At 52.5% G+C, this 24,775-nt stretch overlaps 1 protein-coding gene across 1 annotated transcript in view; it reads left to right on the top strand.

The window, feature by feature from the left end:
* Positions 1–24,775, top strand: part of SLIT3 (slit guidance ligand 3) — a 719,548-nt gene that overhangs the window by 668,981 nt on the left and 25,792 nt on the right. The window contains exons 25-29 of the mRNA XM_018065519.1: positions 266–429; positions 2,423–2,547; positions 11,679–11,776; positions 15,613–15,752; positions 17,742–17,835. Coding sequence (XP_017921008.1) covers positions 266–429; positions 2,423–2,547; positions 11,679–11,776; positions 15,613–15,752; positions 17,742–17,835 — 621 coding nt within the window. The remainder of the gene's footprint in view (positions 1–265; positions 430–2,422; positions 2,548–11,678; positions 11,777–15,612; positions 15,753–17,741; positions 17,836–24,775) is intronic.

Here is a 24,775-nt window from a genome sequence, read left to right as displayed (position 1 = left end):
GGGATGAGTTGAGGATGGGATCTCACCAGGGTAGGTGAGACCATACCTCAGAGAGGGAAGGAGCTTGTGTGGGGTTGGAACATCAGGGATTGGAGATACAGTCTGGAGTCACTGACCTCACCCCAGTAGGAATAATGTCTTTGCTGGTCCTCCTGTTGGACACCCCCAGTCTAGGCAAAGTCTAAATCGTCTACTTTTTCAAGGGACTTCGGAGCCTATGGGCCGGTCTGGGCAGGGGACCCTGATTTCCTGCTCTGCCTCCTAGGGCACTGGGAACCAACCCACTGCACTGTGACTGCAGCCTCCGCTGGCTGTCAGAATGGGTGAAAGCTGGGTATAAGGAGCCCGGCATCGCCCGCTGCAGCAGCCCTGAGCCCATGGCTGACCGACTCCTGCTCACCACGCCCACTCACCGCTTCCAGTGCAAAGGTAGGTGCTGACCCCCCCCCCCGCCCCCGCACACATCCCTGAATGCGTCTCCCCACCCCTGCCCTGCAGGGTCTGCTCTGTCTCCCACAGCCTGGCAGAGCTAGGCATCTCAGCCAGTGTGACTTCCAAAACCACTGTCCCGTTTCTTCCATGGGCCACACAAAGACTCAGATGCTGAAACCAACGCAGACCTGCATCTCAGCGTCCATTTGCCCTTTGTTCCCCTAAGCCTCTTGCTGCTGTGTCTATGTATTCCTCATTGACTTCTTACCCTACCTATTTTTGCATAGCTGGGAAAATCTTTAACCTGAATTTTTTCACCCAACATTCTTAGAGCATAAGCACTTTCCCATTTTACTGTAGCATACTTTGATCTCATGAAATTTTGGTTGACTGCATGGTTATCATAACAAACTACTACTAGGTTCTTACTCTATAGCAGGCATTCTGTTAGGCATTTTTTAATGTATTGTTCATTTAATTCTCACTTTTCATGGAGTCATTTAATTCCCCAAAATGAGAAACCCGAGGCTTACTGAGGTTAGTTGACTTCTCAGGATTACACAGTGAAGAGAATCCCAGGTCCTTCCGATCCCACAGCATGGTCTTGATCACCAAGCTGTACCACTCCACTCTAACTCCACAGGAACTTTAACCAGGTCCTGAGTTTGAACTTTTAGAGTATTTCCCATTTTTTTCCTTACCATGGCTGTCTCTATTTAAAATTACATCCTTAGATAAGATTCAGAGAACAGAAATTACTGAGCCAAAGTATACGATCATTGCAAAGGTCTTCACATTTATTGCCAAATTGATTTCCAGAAAGGGTTGTAACCAATTTTCACTCCCAGTAGCATCGTTGGGGTACATTTTTCATCAGACCCTTGCATTATTTTATCTTATTTTGTAATCATTGCTAATTCAACAGGTGAAATATTATATACCTTTATATTTTGCCTTTGGTTATTGGGGGAACTTTTTTTTTTTTTTTTTTCAAAAACTTACTTTCCATTTGTACTACAGATTTGTTTGTTAAAGTCCTTTGCTTATATCCTAAAGTCGCAATACTTATTTCGATTTACAGATATACTTTACCTTTAAAACTTCATTGTGTCCCTGGAACACACTGTCTCTCTAGAACAGACAACGTCCCTGTTCTTCAGTGAAGCCAAGGTTGAGCCAGCTGGCACCGGTTCTCTCTCAGGCCATTCTGTTTACTCTGCCCACAAATGGCCAGACTCACCCTGGGGTCAATCTCAGTCCAGTCTCCAAACTGACGACTGTTACCCCAGGATAACTGAAAGTCCTGACGTGAAACACGGCGTGACTGTCCGGGGTTCTGTCAATGCTAGCAGCAGCGGCAGCACAGCCCCGCTCAAAAGCTCTGTGCAGGGCCCTGGCCTCCCTGCCTCCAGCCCTGATGGCCAAGGAGAACAGGGCATGTTTGAAACTGTCATGGATGCAAAAAGTGAGCCCAGCTGGCCATCGTCAGCACCGTTGCTGTGTCTGCTGGGGCCATTTCTTACCTCTTCCTGCCGACTCAAGGGCTCTGAAAGGAGGACTTCCTATGTGTGCCTTTGGCCCAGGGTCTGTGCCCTCTTTATCCTGGCACAGACTATTCAGTGGGGAGAGGTGTTTGGGGAAGGAGGAATGGGAGGTCCCAGTGGAGCCTGGGCCTGGAGCTTCCCGAATATAAAAAGATACACAAGGGGTTTCTAATTATGGTGCATTGTTTGCAGATTAGCACCAAAATCGGATCAGGCTAATTACAGTAATTGATTTGACTGAGAAGTGCTTCTGAATGATGTCCCGCTGTGACTGTTTTCCTCTCTGGACAATGACTGGATGCTCTGGCTGGAGAGGGCCAGCTGCCGTCTGGACAGAGATGAGGAGGGCCTGTGGCTGACCGAGGAAGGAGCCAGGGCAGAGAAGGGAGGGGTGGCGGTGAGCCTCCTGGGGGCCCGCCCACCAACTCCCTGTGCTTTGCCGTCAGGGCCAGTGGACATCAACATCGTGGCCAAGTGCGATCCCTGCCTCTCCAGTCCGTGCAAGAACAACGGCTCGTGCAGCCAGGACCCGGTGGAGCGGCACCGCTGCGCCTGCCCCCATGGCTACCAGGTACGCGGGCCACCCCCACCTTCCAGCTGCTGGGGGCGCTACGCCCTGCTGACCACCCTCCTCCAAGGACAGTGGATAAGTCCACTTTACAGCTCACCCCAAGCAGTATTTGTCAGCAAACCCCGGAACTGGTGGGGCCTTCCCAGTGGTATCACAGCCACGCCAATCACAGAGGACCCCACATAGTCTTTTTTTCTTTCTTCAGTTTTTTTGGATTTTTTTCTCCAAAGTTTAAACTTTTTATTTTGTATTGGGGTATAGCCAGTTAACAATGTGATAATTTCAGGTGAACAGCAAAGGGACTCACCCATACATATACGTGTATCCATTCTCCCCCAAACCCCCCTCCCGTCCAGGCTGGTACATAACAGTGAGCAGAGACCCCTGTGCTGTGCAGTAGAGGACCCCTATAGTCTTGATAGTGATGCAGGGGGAAATTTAATACTTGTATTTTCTTGCTTGAACGTGGGCAGATTAAGTCTCAAGAGCTAATTTGCCTCCAGTGAGAGACATCCCTTGAACCCACAACCATCCTGACTTCCTTACAGGAGGATTCCTGAGTCTCCCCCACCCCTGACCCCTCTCTGCTCTCAGAACAACCAGTCCTGAAAGCTCTGGTTCCAGCTTGAGGAGGTTCAGGGATGGGGATTAACAGGCCTGCAGGCTGCCGAGCCAGCCTTCCTGGTTGACAGGCTCAGCTCAGCCAAGCCGAGGATGGACATTCCAGCTCTCCTGTCCTCCCTGGAGACCCAGGCTAATTCCAGAATAACTCTTGCCTCCTTCCTCCTCTCCCTGCCATATCTAGAGCACATTATCCTCTGGAGAAAATGGAAGAGGTCCTGCACACTCCGCTTGGCACTTTATTCATCTTTTCCTCTGTGAGGAAGGATTTATGAACTCTCATCTTACAGACATGGAAACTGAGCCTCAGACTTGTTAAAAGGGCTTGTCCCAAGCTTGTAAGCAGTCGAGTTGTAACCCAGGGCTACATGATTCCTGAGCCCGCCCCCTTTCCCCTGGAGAGTTTCCTGGATAACTGAGCCCTTCAGCGTGCCTTACAGGGGCCAGCAAAGCCATGACTGGGTCCTCTTGCCCACAACCCTCCCAGCTTCCCAGATTCCAGCATCCCAGGGCCACCATCGGAAGGCTCTAGGCGAGCCAAGAGTCTGTAGACGGTGCCCAGCCCATCTGATGCACACACCTGGTCCAACCTGAGTGGGAGGGAGCTGGCAGCCATGGTCTTCTGTCCCCAGGGGGGTCTGTGGGTACAGTGACAAGCTTGACAGGCAGGCTGGCTCTGGGCAACAGGCCTCCGGGGTGACTTTCTCTGCTGTAGCCATGCCGCCAGTAGACAGTGTCAGAGTGCCATCTATGGGCCTGGGACAAGACAGCCAAAGCATTTCTTTGCAGCTGGGCGGACAGCCCTCCCTGCCCAGGCAGCCAGCCCCAGACACACACACACATACACACACATGTATAAGGCGGTCCCAGACACACACACACACACACATAAGGTGGTCCCCCCACACACACACACACATATAAGGCGGTCCCAGACACACACACACACACACATAAGGTGGTCCCCCCACACACACACACACACATAAGGTGGTCCCAGACACACACACACACACAAACACACACGTATAAGGTGGTCCCAGACACACACACACACACACATAAGGTGGTCCCAGACACACACACACACACACACACAAGGTGGTCCCAGACACACACACACACATAAGGTAGTCGCAGACACACACACACACACATAAGGTAGTCCCCCACACACACACACATAAAGTGGTCCCAGACATACACACACACACACATAAGGTGGTCCCAGACACACACACACACATAAGGTGGTCTCACACACACACACACACACATAAGGTGGTCCCCCCACACACACACATAAGGTGGTCCCAGACATACACACACACACACACATAAGGTGGTCCCAGACACACACACACACATAAGGTGGTCCCAGACATACACACACACACACATAAGGTGGTCCCAGACACACACACACACATAAGGTGGTCCCAGACATACACACACACACACATAAGGTGGTCCCAGACACACACACACACATAAGGTGGTCCCACACACACACACACACATAAGGTGGTCCCACACACACACACACACATAAGGTGGTCCCACACACACACACACACATAAGGTGGTCCCACACACACACACACACACACGTAAGGTGGTCCCACACACACACACACACACACGTAAGGTGGTCCCACACACACACACACACACACGTAAGGTGGTCCCACACACACACACACACACACGTAAGGTGGTCACACACACACACACACACATAAGGTGGTCACACACACACACACACGTAAGGTGGTCCCCCACACACACACACACACACGTAAGGTGGTCCCAGACACACACACACACATAAGGTGGTCACACACACACACACACGTAAGGTGGTCCCACACACACACACACACACACACGTAAGGTGGTCCCACACACACACACACACACACGTAAGGTGGTCCCACACACACACACACACACACGTAAGGTGGTCCCACACACACACACACACACACGTAAGGTGGTCCCACACACACACACACACACACGTAAGGTGGTCCCACACACACACACACACATAAGGTGGTCACACACACACACACACGTAAGGTGGTCACACACACACACACACACACACGTAAGGTGGTCCCAGACACACACACACACATAAGGTGGTCACACACACACACACACACGTAAGGTGGTCCCCCACACACACACACACACACGTAAGGTGGTCCCACACACACACACACACACACGTAAGGTGGTCCCACACACACACACACACACACGTAAGGTGGTCCCACACACACACACACACACACGTAAGGTGGTCCCACACACACACACACACACACGTAAGGTGGTCCCACACACACACACACACACGTAAGGTGGTCCCACACACACACACACACACACACATAAGGTGGTCACACACACACACACACACATAAGGTGGTCACACACACACACACACGTAAGGTGGTCCCCACACACACACACACACACGTAAGGTGGTCCCACACACACACACACACACACGTAAGGTGGTCCCACACACACACACACACACACGTAAGGTGGTCCCACACACACACACACACACGTAAGGTGGTCCCACACACACACACACACACACGTAAGGTGGTCCCACACACACACACACACACACGTAAGGTGGTCCCACACACACACACACACACACGTAAGGTGGTCCCACACACACACACACACACGTAAGGTGGTCCCACACACACACACACACACACGTAAGGTGGTCCCACACACACACACACACACACGTAAGGTGGTCCCACACACACACACACACACACGTAAGGTGGTCCCACACACACACACACACACACGTAAGGTGGTCCCACACACACACACACACACACGTAAGGTGGTCCCACACACACACACACACATAAGGTGGTCACACACACACACACACACACACGTAAGGTGGTCCCACACACACACACACACACACACACACATACTTACATACATGTGCTCAGTTGCTCAGTTGTGCAGCCAACTCCAGTTCGTCAAACTCAGGGTGGTCCCAGACTCGTGCCCTGCCCCCCACACGCATATACACACTTACATACATGTGCTCAGTCACTCAGTCATGTCCAGCTCTTTGTGACCCCATAGACTGTAGCCTGCCAGGCCCCTCTGTCCACTGACTTTTCCAGGCAAGAGGACTGGGGTGGGTTACCATGCCCTCCTCCAGGGGACCTTCCCAACCCAGGGATCAAACCCCTGTGTCTCATGTCTGCTTCATCGGCAGGCAGGTTCTTTGCCGCTGCGCCACGTATGTACACACACTGTGGGGGAGACTAGAAGTTAAGCAGGCATGGATCCTCAAATTCCCGTATTCTCAATGGAGAAAATGCAGGCTATGGATTTACACTGCTCAGCAGGTGTGGATCCCAGCTTTGTCGTTTCCTAGTTGTGTGGTGAGAACCCTAGGCTTCCCATCTGCACACTAGGATAGGACTTGTCCCAAAGTCTTGCTGTGAGAGTCAGATGTACAATAACACATGCAGTGTACCTAGAACAGTACCCAGCATTCAGTAAGTACTCAGTAGCTGCTAGATGGCTGCCTTTCACCTTCACCCTACATGCCGGCCCCTAATGCCAGGGTGGTGGCTGTCGGGAACAGGTGGTTTCACCAGGGATTCTCCGTCTGTGACCCTGAACCCCCAAGGAGTATCTGCTGCTTTCCTAGACTGTGACATGCATGTCTGTGCATCCCCAGTTCCACACATGCACAGTCATCTTTTCAAGCATCGACTATGCACCAGGCACCCGGACCTCATGCATTTATTCCTTCCTCTGCTCTTTATAATCACCTTGTGAAGAGGGTGGTGTTATCTCTATGTTAAAGATAACCACTTCACACTCTTGAATCTCACTTCCCTCACTTTAAAGTTGGCCTGAGTCTGACAGTACTGGAGCCAGATTCAAAGTCCCAGGCTTCTTCCCATCACACTTGAGGACAATGTGAAGCTCGCCTGGCCCTTGGTGTCAGAGCAAAGAGTGCACCCCTGGGGTTCCTGCAGGATACTGCTATGTGTTTGGGTTTTGCTTATAAGATCCTGAACATCTTGTCGATTTTGGAAGACTTTGAACAGAGACTTTGATGTTTAGGAAGTCGAAGGGCCCAGGCAGGTATGCTGCTACTGCTCATGGTGTAGGATGCCGGTGGTGGCGATTCTGGTGATAGCATGATGATGGTGGTGGTGTTCATGATAGTACTGTTAGCAGCTAGCATTTATTGAGTGCTTCCTGACTGCTGGCAGTGTCCCGAACAAGCTACATACATTATCCTGCATAGTCCTCATCAAAGCCTTAGGAGACCAGTCCTAAAGTGACCCTCATTTTACAGTTGAGGACATAGTAGGTGAGCAAGCCAGGATTCAAAGCTCAAAGTCAACTGATTCCAGAATCCATGCTCTCGGCCAGTGCATTCACCGTCCGTGGGCAAGCACCATGACAGCAGGGGCTGCAGGTGAGGGTCCTTGGCCATTTACAACCTGCCTAAATCTCCAGGACAGGGAGATACACAGGGTGGTGGTGAAAAGACCACCGGGGCCCTCTGGAGCCTGCCTCTACCCGACACGACCTTGGTTCATGACCTGGTTCTCCTCCCCACGCGATTCAGGCTCCTCAGCAGTAAAATGCAGCAGACTGAACCAGAGGGGTCCCTTAATCGCATATTGCTCACACTCTTTTTGGTTACGCCTGTCCTTTCTGCCAGCAGAGTGATTGGCATAGTAGTTCTGGGTGAATTGCTAAGAGGACAACAGTCACCAGACAGCTGCAAAACGCAGCTCAAAGTCCAAGCATTTATCTAGCTGTTCCCAGAGATCTCCGTGTTTCCAGTGACTAGTGAGTGACCTTGAGAAGCCACAGTATTATAGAAATAACAAGGCAGCCACTGGTGAATGTTTAGTAGCAGCTGCTGTACATCAGGTGGCTCAGAGGTTAAAGCGTCTGCCTACAATGAAGGAGAGCTGGGTCCAATCCCTGGGTCGGGAAGATCCCCTGGAGAAGGAAATGGCAACCCACTCCAGTATTGTTGCCGGGAGAATCCCATGGACGGAGGAGCCTGGTGGGCTACACAGTCCACAGGGCCGCAAAGAGTTGGACACGACTGAACGACTTCACTTTCACTTTCACCGTACATCTGTTATAATGCCAGGTCCCTGAGAAGCAATTTAAGTGCATTATCTCGCTTAATACTCCTCCAAAAGAAGGACAATCTCTTTTGATAGATGAGGAAACTGCGGGTTCAGAAAAATTGAAAAACATACCCAGGCTCACACACCTGGGGAGCACATTCACTAAACCCAGAACCCAGCTCTCTCTTGCTGCAGAGACTATACTAAGCCCTCCACTAGTAACTGACTCTCTGTAGCCCCACTTTCATCATCTGTAAATGGGAATAACCATACTGACTACAGGGCTGTTGTAAGGATTAAAAGGGGTCACGCGTGTCTTGGCCTGCCTCAGTACCAGCATTCAGTAGACACTTAACAAAGCGTAACTCTTACCATGATTCTAAGATTTGAGAACATAAAATAGAATTTTTGGCTGGTTTTTTTGCAGCCATTTAGCTTCATGCATATATGTGCAGTGTCTCAGAACAGTGCTTCTCACACTTCAAGGTGTATAGGGACTACCTGAAGACCTTGTTAAGGTGCAGGCTCTGATTCATTAGACCTGAGATCGGGTCTGAGATTGTGCATGTCTAACAAGCTTCCAGGGGACACAAGGCTGGTAGTCCAAGGACCACACTTTGAGTAGCAAGGTCTTAGAGCCACCCTGCTGGCCCCATCTCAGAAACAGGATTCCAGTGGGGTTCGTTGTTTCCCAGGTCCTGTAAAGGAACCTAGAAGGCCTGGCCGAGTCCCAGTCCTCCCTCTACCACACACACACCGTAAGGAGGGGGTCACAGGAGGCAACCAAGGAGCATTACAGGTCTAGTGGTTTGAGCAAAATGAGGCTCAAGAGCGTGGAACTAAGCTAACTGGCCAGGTGTTAACAATGGTGATTGTTTCTGAAGAGCCTGTGAATGATAGAAACCCCCACCTCTGGGCCCAGGCACCACATTACCAAATGCAGGCTCTGCTTCCTGGATTCCAGTGCCCTGTGGCATCAGGGGCTAGAGGAGACACCACCTCCACCCCTGCTCCCACCCCAGGGGAGGAATTCCCCAGGGAGCCCCGGGTACTTGCAAGTCCCCAGAGCAAAGACCCTGGCCCAGGCAGGGGTCAGGGAGGCCATGCCTTGACCTACTCAGGGTTCTCCTGTCCTGCAGTCCAGGCCCATTTATCTACCACACACACACACACACACACACACACACACACACACACCCCACATACCTGAACTGTTTGGTTGTTGTTGCTGTTTAGGCGCTATGTGGTGTCCTACCCTTTGCAATCCCATGGACTGCAGCCCACCAGGCTCCTCTGTCCATAGAATTCTGCACTGGAGTGGGTAGCCATTCCCTTCTCCAGGGGATCTTCCTAACCCAGAGATCGAACTCAGGTCTCCTGCATGGCAGGTGGATTCTTTACCATCTGAGTCACCAGGGAAACCCAAAAATCTATCGCAGACCCCCATAATCATCATGATTTATATCTGAATAGCTCTTATTTATGGAGCTATGTTACCTGCCAGGGTCAGGTGCCTTAATGAGTGTGATTTCTAATCACACAATAAATCCATATAATAGGTATTATTATTGCCATTTTACAGATAATGAAAACAAGTCTCAGAACTGGTCATTTCCTCAGTTTAGCAGCAGCAGCCAGGCCAGCACGTGTGCTCAGATCTGCGTGCCTGCAGAGCCTGTGCTTTGAGAGAGGCGAAGCAAGCGCCCAGCGAGCAGTTCCCAGAATTGCCTTTGGACTCGACGTCTGGGTTCAGCTGTGCTGGTTCCACATACTGCTGTGCGATGGTGGACATATTGCCTCACTTTCCAAGTCCATCTTCCCTCTCAGTAAGAATGAGGGTAATAACAACCGCACGCATATGGTAGGGATGTTATGAATATTATACACCATTGTGAATGTGAAACTCAGTATGGGTCCTGGAACAGAAACCATACTCCGAATATGGGAGTGAGGATGAGCACTGCTGTTTCCATCGACACACAGCTTGTCAAAAGGGATCTCATGTTGCTCTGGTTTAGGATAAGCCCAGATCCCACCCCAGATCTCCTCCCCTCCGAGAAACCTCTGACGGGCCCTTTAATGTGCCAGGCTCGACAAGCAGCAGACAGATGCAGCCCTGCCTTCCGGCTGCTGGAGGTGGGGCCTGCAGCTGCAGCACTGAGGCGGTGGGAGAAGGCAGAGCACAGCAGCGTCCAGCCAGGAGTCCAGTGTCTCTCGCTGCATGCACGGCAGCAGTGGCAGGGCGGGAAGGAGGGTTTTCTCGGGCAGATGGCGAGCAGGTGGTGTGGCAGTGGGAGGGCGCCCGTGATGGCCCCCGCCTGGCCCCGTGCCCACACTGAGTCCACAGCCCAGGAGCAAACGCAGCAGACATCCCCCCAGGATTGCGCAGGTCATCCAGGGAACCGGCTGCCGAAACCTGGGTGCAGTGCTTGTCCGTCAGTGCCATGGGAGAAGCTGGTGGCAGAGGACCAAGACTGGGGCGACTCCCTGGGACGGAGGCCTGTCTCTGCAGTTCCTCCTCCCTGGCATACTCTTCCCCACCTGCACACTGTTGGCACCTTCTAAGCTCACACATCCCCTTCAGGGTGCCTGGTACAGAGGAATCCCACTCTGCCCAAAATTTCTCTCACAGGGGGTCTCGGGGTAGCCTACCATCAGGATCACCCACAGAACTTAAGAGCAAATAGCAGCATCCATGCTCATGTCTGGACCAATCAGAGACAAGCTTGTCACTTTAGGGGGCCAAGGACTGTTGACCACACTTCAGCCATAGTCTCCCCTCCAAGTTGTAGATTACAGTTATGCCTCAGTGAGGTTAGTGGTAATATCTACTGGCATTTATAGAGTACCTTTATAGTAGTACATTTATAGATGTATTATGGAATATTTTAAGCACTTCCTTATTGAAAGATCTAGTTCAACTCTGGTAACAGCTCTATGAGGTAGGCGTGTAGAAGCTAAAAAGCTAATACAAAGTAAAGGTCAGCCAACCAGGAAGAGGTGAAGCTGGGAGGGGAACCAGCTCTTCCTGGCTCCAGAGCCCCTGCTCTCGGCCCATGGGTTAGGACGGTGGGGAGGGGCTGAAGTCTGGGCAGTAGTTAGGCTGGGGGCCGCGGTCCTGAGCTGGGTGCTCCTCTCCACGCCACGCACATGGAGCGACCCAAGGCAGGGGCTCCCTTGGGCTTTCCCCGGGTCACATAGCCAGCTCCCTGGTCCCAGAGCCCTGGGCGACTTCCCCGGCCCTCGTCCCAGAGGGAGCTGGGAGCCCACGGGGCCGCCTCTTGATGGCGGCCGAGGAGAGCCTCCCTTACCATGTGCTTCTCTCTCTCTCCTCAGGGCAGAGACTGCACCGTGCCCATCAACACCTGCATTCAGAACCCCTGTCTGCACGGAGGCACCTGCCACCTGAGCGAGACCCACAAGGGCGGGTTCAGGTAACAGCTCGCCCTGGGCCTCCCTCCTCAGTCTGCCCCACAACTCTACTCTGCGGCAGGCAGAGGAAACCCGGCTCTGCATCTCCTGCGGGCCCACACTCCGCCCAGCCCTGGATGTGAAGGACTTTAAGGCTTTGCCTTCCCTATAAGGCAGCTACTGCTATCCCTCTTGTAGAGATAAGGAAGTCGGGGCATCAAAGGGATAAATTGTTCGTCTGCAGTTACACAGAAAGTGTTCAGACTGGCATCTGAATTCAGGGAGTCTTGTCTCCAGAGCCAGGAGGTCTCCAAGGGAACCTACAGTTGCTGGCTGAAGTCAGAGCAGGATAGGATAATCAATAGCTCAAAAAACCTGCTGGCTTGGAAATTCCACTATTCTTTCCTGTGTTGATTACATGCTCATACGTGCCAGGCACTTAACTCTAAATCTCATTTAAATCTTCCCGAGGACCATATCCAGTTCCTGTCCCCGTTTAATAGATGGGGAAACTAAGGCATGGAGATTGATTTGCTCTGGGTCACATATCCTGACACTCATTCCTGAGTCTTCCAACCCTGCCTGTTTCCTCCCTAGCATTAAGAGCTCAGGAAGAAAAGAGGTAGACGCCACTTAGATTTTGTTCTCATCCCTGTCTTTGGAGCTGGCCTTCTGGGCCTCTGCCAAACCTCTGGCCCCTTCCTGCTTCCTACCCACCCCTCGCTGCCTGCTGATGCCCAGTTTCCTGGGCCCTACCCGGGTAAGAGCAGATCAGGGGCGTGGGCCCATGGGGCACCCCCAAAGAGCCAGGGGGCCAGGCAGCAAAGGAAGGGGCACTGGGTGCCATGCTGTGAGAGGAGGTCGGAGCACTCAGGGAACAAACAGTGAGCGACCACAGGCCCTCTGGCCGGGTTACTATATGGTCTGTGAAAGAAATTCAGCTTCTGGGCTCCGGGTTCTCCCTGGGGAAGACAGCCGCCCACATATCTATCTGCCAAGTTAGCCCCATCAAACTCAACTCTGGAAAAGCGAAATTCAAGGCAGAGCTCATTTTCCTGCCTGCAGCAGGCCAATCTCTCTCCCACTGATAGTGGACCTGAGAAGCCAGCCAGAGCTCACGCAGCAGTGGCCACGTGGCCTCTGTCAGGAAGCACTCCTCCAGGCCTGGGGAGCCTGGCCCCGTCCCGACCCCCAGCCCTGGGACCCACGTCGTCGTCCGCAAGCAGCAGGGGCGCCCCTGCCGGTGTCACTGCCCTCTCTGTGGGGATGCAGAAGGGTCTGTCTGCACTCTCCATCACCGAGGAAATCCAAATGAACTGGATTGTTTAGGACTTAATTTTCAAGCAAAACAGCCCAGACCTACAGGATTTGGAAAATGGGATGCAGGGCTCAAGCAACGAGGCCCTCATCCTGGGATGGCATAGCTTGTGTGGGATCCCCCACCTCCCAGGGCAGCACCTGGTAGGCTGGCACAGGGAGGGCCCCTGTCGGGTGGCTTTGCTCCTGTGTCCCTCAATTCAGTGACCTAGCGTTGCCATAACAGAGGACCACAGGCTCAAGGGCCTGGAACCAAAGAATGGCTTCTCACACGGCTCAGGAAGTAGGGGCCCACTCCCTCTGAACCTGGGCAGGGGCCCCTTTCCCTCCTTCTAGCTCTGATGGTTGCTGGCAGTTTCTGGCACTTCTTGACCTGCAGCTGCATCCCTCTAGTCTCCGCCTTCAGCTGCACACACAGCCTTCTCCCCAGATCTGGGTCCACATGACCGGCTTCTTACATGGACACCAGTCATGTGAGATGAGGGGCCCACGCCACTCCAGCGCCACCTTATCTTCAGTTAGCTCACGACAGCTGCAATGACTCTGTTTTCCAACGAGGTCACATTCCGAGGCTCGGGGGAGGGGGTTAAGATGTCAGCGTATCTTTTTGAGGGGACACAATTCAGTCCATGACACCTCTGACTAGTCAGAATTCTGGAAGCATCACCTACCTCTTAATCCAGATGCTACTCCAGCCTTGACACATTGACTGTCTGCTCACAAAACAGGCAAAGGCTGGCAGGGCTGGCTGGACAGGAGATGTGACTTGCTGTCTGTCCACACAGCTAACACATTGCTCTTGAGATATCTTTGACATCCCCTCCTCCTTCCTCCCCCCACCTCCCACCAGGTTTCCAGTGAGGACAAAGGAGACTTTAACTTCTCTTCCACCCATGGTCCAGTCCATGAGCAACCTCTGCTCCCTTGACCAGCCCCTTCTTACCCCACTTTCACTCAGTCCTAAGAGTCCTAAGTCCTCTCCGGGGAGAGTCAGAGGAAAATAACTCATATCAAGAAAATAGACAATGCTATGGTTTAAGATCTTCAGAAAGCCATGCCCCTGTGGCTCTGAAGAAATGACCTTCTTCATGAATGCCCAGGGTCCCTAAGAGAAAAAAGAAGAAGAAAAAAAAGAAAGGTGTTAAAGTCATTTATTTCGCTCCATGAAGAGTTGAAGAGCTCAGACCCAAGAATCCTTCTGCCTGCCTTTTGTAGAAAATGTGACCCACTTTTCAGGTCATAGAAAAAAGGATGTTAATTTGGATTCTAAGGGAATTCCCTGGTGGTCCAGTGATTAAGACGTGGGCTTTCACTGCCTTAGACCTGGGTTCGATCCCTGGTCAGGGAACTAAGAGCCCATAAGCCACGTGGTGCAGGGGAAAAAAAAAACAAAAAACACAAAAATCCCACTTTCTATCAGTTTAGTTTCAAGTGGAGAGAGGCCTGGGATTCTTGGTCTGAGCAGGAACACAGTACCCTGGTCCCTGACGAGGGGGGTGGCCCGCAGGAAGAGTGAGATTCCTGCATCATTCATTCAATTTCATTTACTCAGACTCTCATCTTCCACCTGCACCCTCTCAACTCGCCTCGCCCCTTGTCATCTGCCCAGCCTTCATCAATACTGACTGATTTTTTTTCTGACTTATTATCGGGCAATGCAGCCTGACCCCGGGGCTGTGGCCAAGGCCAGGCAGAGGAGAGGGGATGAGGTTTGTATCCAAGAGGTTTAACACTGCAGGGACAAGTTAAGGAATTGTGTCATGCTGGTCTATAGTGTTTTTAACCAGAAAGTGTTGGCAGGAAAGGTGGCCTCCCACCCGACCCCCTCATCTTCCAGGAGCAGGAGGGGGCTCAGAAGTAGCAGGGATACATGAGAAGGAGAAATGGCATCCCTGAGGGAAGGTTAAGGAGATGTGTGGTTTTGTCTAGAACAAAATCTAGCTGACATGCTTTCTGTACTGTGTATCACTCTGAGTGTTTTCCTTATATAATCTCATTTAATGCCTACAGCCACCCTGGAGGTAGATAGTACCACCAGTCAACAGATGATGAAACAGACATGGAATTTAACCCAGGAAACCTGGTTGCAAAACCTGATCTTGGCCACTAAGTCGTGCTTCTGCTGCAGATTAAAAAGCTGCCCTTGAGTCACAAAAAAAAGTACAGAGTTTGTTGCGCTGTTTCTCTTTGTCTACAAAAGAGACTACGCATAGAACATAGCTGAAGGGTCGCTTAGGCGACTGGGAGGAATTAAAGCTCCACCACTTCCAGCTGAAGGAGGCATTGCCAGTAGGAATTGCCCCCAGGCAAGCAGCCACCCAGGGCCCGGAGAGACTGGAGGCAGAGGGCTATCAGAAATGCCCCTAAGGCTCTCAAAGGTCTTCCTGCTCAGAACGCCAGGCCTTGTGTGCCCCAAGAACGGCCTCAGACTCCCATCCAGAGGAGAAATCTGACTGACTGTATTTCCCACCCCCACTTTCCCCCTGCCTCTCCAACCCACCCCCACTCCCTGACCCTTGACCCCACCCACGCATCCCCAAAGCTGCTCCTGCCCCCTGGGCTTCGAGGGGCAGCGGTGTGAGATCAACCCAGACGACTGCGAGGACAACGACTGCGAGAACAATGCCACCTGTGTGGACGGGGTCAACAACTATGCGTGTGTGTGCCCACCGAACTACACGGGTGAGTCCCCGATGCCCAGGAGTGGGCTGCTGTGCGGGGCCCTGGGTGGGCTTGCCGTGCATTGGAGGAGACCGCTGTGTGCTCGGCCAGGTCTCACTCTGCAGACTCCTGACTGTAGCCTGCCAGCTGCTGTCCGGGGACTCCCCAGGCGAGAATACTGGAGTGGGATCCGCCCCACCCAGGGATCAAACCGGCGTCTCCTGCGTAGGCCAGCAGGTTCTCTACCACCGCACCCCCTGGGAAGCCCACCACTCTCTAGGCTTCTTCCAAAAACTCCACCTCTTTTCCCCCTCTGGACAAAGACTTGAATCCAAAAAAACCCCCATAATATGGCCTGAGAGGCTTCCCAAAGACCCTCTCCCTTCGTTTGTCCACCCTTCTTTCACCCACCCCCACCAATCGCTCACTCCTCCCCACTTTGAGCAGGTCCCCGGCTTTCAGCTCTCTGTTCATTTAGTTCATGTTCATCCCCTCCTTTGGGAGCCCTGGGCTCCCCAGTGGTGTCTGAGGCCAACTGAGAGGCACTTGCTTTGCGCTCATGCTTCATTCAGGTCTGAACTGATGGTGGGAGAATGGACGGGGTGGGGTTGCCGAGCAAACACTTACGAAGGCAGTTTCCTGCCTGCCTCTTCCATTGACCGGGATGCAGTTCTGACTCGCTGCACTTTGTTCCTGAGAATGGGACATCGAGGTTTTGTCTGTGCCAGAAAATGTCAGAAGTGTCCCACAGAGAATACACCGCTCAGTGTCACTGGTGGAGAAGAAGCAGAAGAGGCTTAGAAGGCACACAGGCACCCTCTGTGAAGGCAGGGTGGGGTCCGCGTGCCCCCACCACAGCAGAGAGCCAACTCTGGGGCTGTGTCTGCCATGCTTTTCCGCCTAGCCACCCTCGAACCGTCCTTCACCCTGCCCCAGGCACACCTGCCCCACGCCTCTCTGGCTGGAAGCTTGTTTCTCTCCATCACTCTCCACATGGCCTGACTGGGTGGAATGCAAGGAAGTTATCAGTGGTATGTCTTCCAGGAACCTGACCCCCTGCAGGCCTGTCTGACCTCCCACGTTCTGCTGTCTGGTGGTGTGAGTTTTCCAGGGCTTATCGCCAGGCCTTATATCTTTGGGTATTTATGACCTGTTAGGCATTTTTCTGGCCCTGTGAATTTCAAAGGGGATGTAGCCAGAGACCAGAACTTCAAATTCTTTCCATATTTTCTTCTCTGAGAAAACCCACGGGCCTTACTTATCTGTAACAGGTGGGCTGCACTGCTAAGCCCTGGCTGCCCTTCCAGGAAACCCCTGAGTTTCCACCAAGTTTTCCCATTATCGCGCTGACAGCTGTGTGTTATAACTGCCTGGTTATTTGTAGATCTGCCCCCCCAACTCAACACACACACACCATGGGAGAGGTTGGGACTGGATCACTGTGGTGTCCCTAGCCCCTGGCAGAGTGCTACCACACAGGAGGTGCTCCATAAATGAGTGTGGAATGGAAGACAAATAAGCACAGCCCTAAGTCAGGGGTGGGCTTCCCGGGTGGCTCAGGCAGCAAAGAATCTGCCTGCAGTGCGGGAGACCTGGGTTCAGCCCCTGAGTTGGGAAGATCCCCTGGAGAAGGGAACAGCTACCCACTCCAGTATTTTGGCCTGGAGAATTCCATGGGCTGTATAGTCCATGGGGTCGCAAAGAGTCAGACACAACTGAGCGACTTTCACCAAGTCGGGGGTGATTTCAGCTGTTGCAGCCCCTGGATAATCAAGTGAAACAGCCAAATGGTAAAGCTCTAACAGTGCCCAAGAGAGGTCCTGGGTTCTCCTTGTGGTCACTGCCAGGGAAATTGAGACAGAGGTGCAGAAGAAAGGAGATGGCTAGAGAATAAATGGCAGGCTCCTGATACCGTGGCCTCCTGACCAGGGACTGGATGAACCTGAGCTTCTAGCCGGGGCATCCCCCTGTATCCTCCCTGACGCCTGGGCTCTCTACCCGCCCCACCAGGTGAGCTGTGCGACGAGGTGATTGACCACTGTGTGCCGGGGATGAACCTCTGTCAGCATGAGGCCAAGTGCGTCCCTCTGGACAGAGGATTCAGGTGAGGCTCATTCATGCCTGGCACCAGGTCCCAAGGATTTGGCTCCAATAGCCTGGGTTTGAGACAGAAGCTCTGGGGTTCTTTCCATATTTTTTTTTCACTCTCTCTGTTTCTATTACCTATTTGCTAGCATGTGCTTTTCTGTACCTCTGACTAGTCCCGGTCTAATTCTCTCTTTGCCAGTGTCTTTCTTTATGAGTCTCTGGGTCTGCCCTCCCTGTTCTCTCCTCTCTTGAGAGAGAGAGCGAGCCCCTTTCTCTGACCCCTCCCTAGTCTTGCCACTCTTCTCTCCCTCCCTCTCTCTCAGTACACGTTTTCTTTGTCTTTTTCCTGTTAGAACACTTGAGTTTTATGTATTTATTTATTTAACACCAAAAGCGGCTAGTTAACAGTGTTGTGATAGTTCCGGGTGAACAGTGAAGGGACTCAGTCATACTTGCACACATATCCGTTCTCCCCTGAATTCCCCTCCCATCTAGGCTGACACAGAGCCGTGAGCAGAGTTCCATGTGATCTACAACAGGCCCTTGTTGGTTATCCTTTGTAAATACAGCCTATTTATTCCCAGAGTCCTTAACTGTCCCTTCCCCGTGACAACCACGAGTTCGTTTTCTAAGTCTGTGAGTCTGTTTTATAGGTTCATTCGCATCATTTCTTCTCAGATTCCACATATAACAGATGGCATATGATACTTACCCTTCTCTGACTGACTTCACTCAGTCTGACACTCTCTAGGTCTATCTGTGTTGCAGCAAATAGCCTTACGTCTCTGTTTAACGGCTGAGTAACATTCCAAGGCATATGTGACACGCCGTCTTTATCCATTCCTCTGCCGGTGGACTTGTAGCTTGCTTCCATGTCTTGGCTGTTGTAAACAGTGCTGCGGTCAGCACTGGGCTGCATGCTTCTTTTAGGGCCAGTTCTCTGGATGTAGGCCCAGGAGTGGGATTTCAGGTTCATACGGTAGCTCTATTTTTAATTTTTTATGGACCCTTCATACTGTTCTCCATAGGGGCTATCCCAGTCTGCATTCCAGCTAGCATTGCAAGAGGGTTCCCTTCTCTTCACATCACCTCCAGCATTTATTGTTTGTGGATTTTTTGATGTTAGCCAGTCTGACTGGTGTGAGGTGATATATTATAGTTTTGATTTGCATTCCTCTAATAACTAGTGATGTTGAACATCTTTTCATGTGCCTATGGACACGTGTCTCCTCTTTAGAGAAATGTCTTTTCAGGTCTTTTGCCCAGTTTTTGAGTGGGTTGTTTTGTTTTGATGCTATTAAGTATCATAAGCTGTTTGTAAATTTTAGAGACCAGTCCATTCTCAGTCACATCACTTGCAAGTATTTTCTCCCAATCTGTGTGTTGTCTTTTTGTTTTGTTTATTGTTTCCTTTTCTGTACAACAGCTTTTGAGGCTCAGTCGGTCCCGTTTATTCTTGCTTTTATTTCCATTATTCTGGGAAATGAAAGCGACGTGGCTCTCACCACATCTTTTCTTCCAGAGTTAGTGCAGTGGAGCCACCCTACAGGGGAGGCAAGAGGCCGCAGGGCATCTGGTGCCACTCCCCAGACGCAGCCCGCCCTGCCCTCTGGCTCCAGCAGGTCCCCCGGCTCCTGTGCCTGCACGTGGTGGGGGCGGGGCGGGAGGAGGCGGGCTGTGGGCCCGGAGACGTGGCCGCTGGGGCGGTGTCTCCGGGGGAGCAGGGGCACGCTCAGGCTGTTCTAAGGGTACACAAGAGGCCGCCTCGGGAGGAGCCTGCAGACCAAAGGCGCCCTGGGGCCTCACTCCTGGGCACTGTCCCTACCTCCTCCCTCCACTCTCCTCGGTGAGAGTGTGCCGGCACCTCTCCTGGAGAAGGTCCTCCATGAGAGTGTGCCGGTGCCTCTCCTGCAGGAGGTCCTCCGTGAGAGTGTGCCGGCGCCTCTCCTGGAGGAGGTCCCGGGACCTTCAGGTCTTGGGATTTTCCAATACTGGGAGGGACATCTCAGAACCCTTTGGTCAAGAGCACTCTCCTCTCCCTGAAAGCTCCTTTCCACACACCTGCCTCCCCTCCTTCCCAGTAGGCTCTGTCTGCAGTGAGTGGGGAAAGTGGGGTCCTCTAACACCAAGGAATCAGGGTCGGGGGATCTGACAGACACCATATCAGCTGTGGGGGAACCCCAGACCAGCCCTCAGCAAAGACACCCAACGTGACCCTCACAGCCACCTGCAGAGATGAGGGATGTGGGTCTGGAGCTCGGTGCCTGTGCTTACGAGCCTTGAAGGAGAATTCTGACCAGCCTGTCATCCAGTGGCATCTCCAGCCGCGTCAGGACACAAGCTGAGACTGTGGTCTAGATGTCCCCAGGAGCTGTCATCACTCAGAGTCTGTTCAGCTCTCAGCCACGTGGCAGAGAGTTCTCAGACCTGGGGGTGTTGAGACTCTGACTCTGTACTGCAGGCTCAGGACTTCATGCAAACCCATGATCTTAGAAAGCCCCCGACATCATGTGATCACAGGGTCTTAGAACTGTGGACTCTTAGATTCACGGATTCTCCAAAACTTGAACTTGTAAACTCTTAGAATCCTAGAATGTAAGAACAATGGGTTCCAGTTGCTGTCCCCCCGCCAACCCACTGCAGTCCCCAAATCCTCACTGTGGTGAGGGCTGGTGGGTAGTATAGGAGGTTTCTTATTTCCTCCACCCGAGGCTCTTGCCATGGACCTGGGGAGGGAAATTTGACACCACACAGAGGTTTAGAAAAGAAGGAATTCCTGGGGCCCTAGATTCAGGCCCTGGGTGCTGCTGGCGTTCTGAGGAGCGGGGAAGAACCTCCTGGAGTAGAGAGGGAAGCCCTCTACTCTAGGAGGTGAGACTTGAGGTGACCACCAAAGGGTGAGTGGCATTGGGATGGGCTGAGAGGAGCAGGCCCCTGCAGGCGGAGCAGCGTCTCTGGTAAGTAAGGGTGGCCGAGGGCCATGAGCAGGTGTGCTGGTGTTTCCTTTTCTGTCTGGCCATATGCAGCCTAGAGCCCGGGGGCCAGGAGAAATGTCAAGAGGAGTGCAGGGCTCTAGCCTCAGAGGGAACAGAGCAAGCTGAGGTCCTTCAGGTCCGCCTTGCCGACTCTGTCCCCTCGGAGACGTGCCAGGTAGGCTCTCAGGTAACCAGGTACCTGAGCGTGAGGAAGAGCAAGAGATGCCTCTGCTGCCTGCCCCGCTTCTCCCACTCCAGGATCGGACTTCAGACCAGGGCTGCTCTTTAACTGAGGGGCGAGCAAAGGTCTGGGAGGAGAGGCTTAAAGCACAGACTTGAACCCAAAGCTGCGGCGGCTGGACTGACGGGCAGAGTGCTTTGGGTATGCCTAGGAAGGGGAAGTGGTGGTCGCTGAGCTAGGAAGACTGCGTAGAATATCCATGGACAGAAGGAGATGAGTAGTGTTCCCTGCCAAGTGGACAACAGGCTCAGAGGAGGCTGGCTTCGATGAGCACAGTGAGCGTGGAGACTGGTCAGAAGTGGTCCGGGGCACTGGGCTGGGGTTGGGGTGCTAGGGAGTTAGGACCACAGATCTTGATTCTCTGCTCCCTGTCCCTGGAAACTCTCTCTACTGTAACCAAGACCTCCTTGAGTTCAAGGACAAAATAGGATAGAAAGAAACCAGTCTAGCTTTCAAAATCTTGAGATAATATATTTATGCACATTGTCTCTTAGAATCTTGATGAAGTCTACAGGCCAACTCAATAATGTTGTTTTTTTTTTTTAAATTAAGATGCGTTTAAATCAAAAGCCCCTCCCAGTGCAACATTTTTCACTTTATCCCACAACGCTCCCCCCCACCCACCTCCCACCATCACTGCAATGACTCACATCCCCGGCGGGCCACAGGGACATTAACAAGAGAGACGTGCAGTCCCTGCAGCCTTTGCCCAAGTGTGAAGGTGTTTGTCCTTGGGGATGTCCTTGCATGCTGTTCTAATGAGGCCTCAACTCAACAAAGCAAATCAGACTATATCAGTATCTGTGCCGTGAACCCTGAAATGATAACATGCTGAAGGCCTGAAAGTAACTGCCAGTACACACTGAAACGACAGAACCGGAAGCAGAGGGCAGTGGGCAGTGCTCCCTCTCTGTCAGGCGCTGTGTATTACCGCGTTTCACACTCAGCACCCTTAGGGTGTAGAAACTTACCACTTCCTGTGTGGGCTGAAGCACAGTGAGGTGGAGCAAGCGGCCGACATGTGTGCGTGGAAGGGGATGAGAGCTGACCCAGGTCTGACTGATTCCTCAGCTCAGTCGGAGATTCCTGATGTCCTGAAACCAAGGATGTCACTTGGTTACTCCTCTTTGTCCAGAATCAGTAAGTTAAATGCATATCAAAATGGCATAAACCTTATGCTTTAGAAAAAAGATAAAGGCAAAACATTTGAAAACAGGGAATGCGGGCTATACCACCAGTTGCTGGTCTTTAGCCAATAAAGAAATGTTGTAGGGATCCTCGTCATTAGAGATGAGGTCCATGAACCAGCAGCATCAGCATCCCATGGGAGCTTATTGGGAATGCTCATTCCCAGGCCCCCACCCAGACTCCCTGAATCAGAAGCTGTACTTTTACAAGACTCCTGGGGGTTTTGTTTAGGAAGCACATGTATAGAGACGGCTGTAGCATTGGAAAGAAAAGAAGGCCGTAAACACATCTCCCTCCAGACCTCTACTGCTTCATCTTCAAGGGAGCATGGCTTCCCTCATTACTCCTGAAGACGTCAGCAGCCTTGAACTCCGTGCTTACTAGGCTGGGTTCGCCCCTGTGAGTAGTGAGTAGCTGTTGTTGCCTCGGGGGAAGCGCATACAGCTTGAGTTGCTCTGCAGGTACTTAGGAGTCAGGAGACACAGGCACATGTACCTACCGGGCCAGGTTGAACCCCCCAGAGGCCTGGCCTGCAGCGGATGCAGCATGTACTCCCACAGAGTCATCCCCAGGGTGTCGCTTTCAAAGACTGGGATGAGGTGGGGGCAAAGTGGTGAAAGTTTGCACTTGCTGGTGCAGCAGTAGGTCATGTGTTTCAAATCTATCCATCATATAAGTCAAGGTGAATAGTCAAATCTTAGCGATTTCACAGCTTTGGGGTACAGGCCCAGTAAATCCTCAAATTCTAGAACTTGCCAGCCTCCAGGGACACCCAGGCCCCCTGAGTATCGTGCCTTACCACGAACCCGCAGCACGCAGCAACCCGAGCAGGATCTACTGGCGATTCCAGCCCACTTCTCTCCATAGAGGGGGCGGAGCACAGACAGTGGGGAGGGAGGACCATCCCTTGTCCTGATGCTTCCCCAGCTGGGCACCTTCATCATGTCAGTGTTCCAAGATCTCACTTCCTGCCTCACCACCTATTGCACACCTTCCCCTGTGCCAGCTTCCTCCTCTGACATACACAGGCTGTGCTTATCTTTCGTAGTCTGCCCAGTAACATTGAGCCAGCGACCGCAGAGAGGTGTGCAGGCTCAAGGCCCTGCAGGAGGGCGAGGAGCTAGGAGGATCTGTGTTCATAAGTGCCTGTGTGTGTGTTTGAGCCCCTGTGAGTAAGGTGGTACCTGTGGTCTCTTTCTCGCTGGGACTTTGACACATTGTCACCTCAGACAGAGGAGCCCAGAGATGCATGCTTCTGGCCCACGTTCAGGGAGGCTGGCCATAGCAGCCGCCTCTGGCCAGGCTGAAGCCTGGGCCTGCAGGGACGTGGAGCTGCCGACACGGCACTGCTCTGGGAGAAGCGGGGCAGGCCCGCAAGGCCTGGGTTGAACCACAGCTCGCTACTCTCCCCTGGAGACCAGAGGCATCGATCGAAGGCAAAGGGATTCACCCTTCTCTCTCTTTTTTCCAGCTTAGTGTTGTTCTTTCTTTCCTTTCTTTCTTTCCTTTCTTGAGTATGATCGCCTTACAGTGTTGTGTCAGTTTCTGCTCTCACTTTCCTCCCTCCCACCCCTCCCAGTCCGACCGCTCTGAGCCATCACAGAGCAGCAGGCTGAGCCCCCGTGCCAGCGGCAGCTCCCCGCCAGCGTCGCTCGCACTCGGCAGTGCGCGCATGTTGGTGCTCCTCTCCCAGTCCCCCCACCCCGCCGCGTCCACACGTCTGCGCCTTCGTTCTGGCCCTTTTTCTGGATTCAGATAAGTTCATCTTCACCCTTTTTCTAGATTCTACATATACACATTATAATATGTTTCTCCTTCTACTTCACTCTTTATGACAGACTCTAGGTCCATTCCCATCTCCCCAGATGACCCAATTTCATCCCTCTTAATGGCTGAGTGACATTTCATTGTATATACGTACCACGTCTTCTCTATCCCCGATCTTGTATCAGCCTGAATCCCTGGGGGAGACAATGAGTAAACAATAGAGAAGAATCAAAGGAAGTGCCATGGCATCATTTCTTCACCGCGCTTGCCAGCTCCCTCTGCGTATCACACTTCATTCAGCGTGGGTCTGGTGCCCCGCGCAGAGTGGATCGCTTAGCTTCTTAAGCCACCGTAAGAGGTGAAGGCACTGATCGTCAGCCACAGTTAAGGACGGAGACGCTGAAACAGGCACCCAGTAGCAGACACGTGGAGAACAGCATCTGACACACGCGCGCGTAAACAAAACATCCTTACGCTGGGGGGCCTCAGGGAAGTCCAGTCTGCCCTCCCAGAGCCCAGGTCTCCTCCTGATCCTGGAGGGAACAGACCCTCCCTCACTGGGTGCTGAGAGACCTCAGCAAGGTGCTCTGTGGGAGGTGCGCGGAGGAGGGCTAAGCTGAATACCAGTTCTATGTAGACAGTGGAAGATCCGAGCCAAAACCTGTCTGACCACAACGTGCGCCCCTCAGCCAGCTCCTGACAGGTTTTGACTGGGATCTACCACTGTCTTCATAAAACTAGTTTCTACGGTGCCCCATGTAAACCAGGCAGACACCGACTCGCAG

The sequence above is a fragment of the Capra hircus genome, chromosome 20 (genome assembly GCF_001704415.2).
Source record: "Capra hircus breed San Clemente chromosome 20, ASM170441v1, whole genome shotgun sequence".
NCBI lineage: Eukaryota > Metazoa > Chordata > Mammalia > Artiodactyla > Bovidae > Capra > Capra hircus.
Note: the sequence above shows the minus strand (reverse complement) of the source record. Positions and strands in the feature narration are given on the sequence as shown.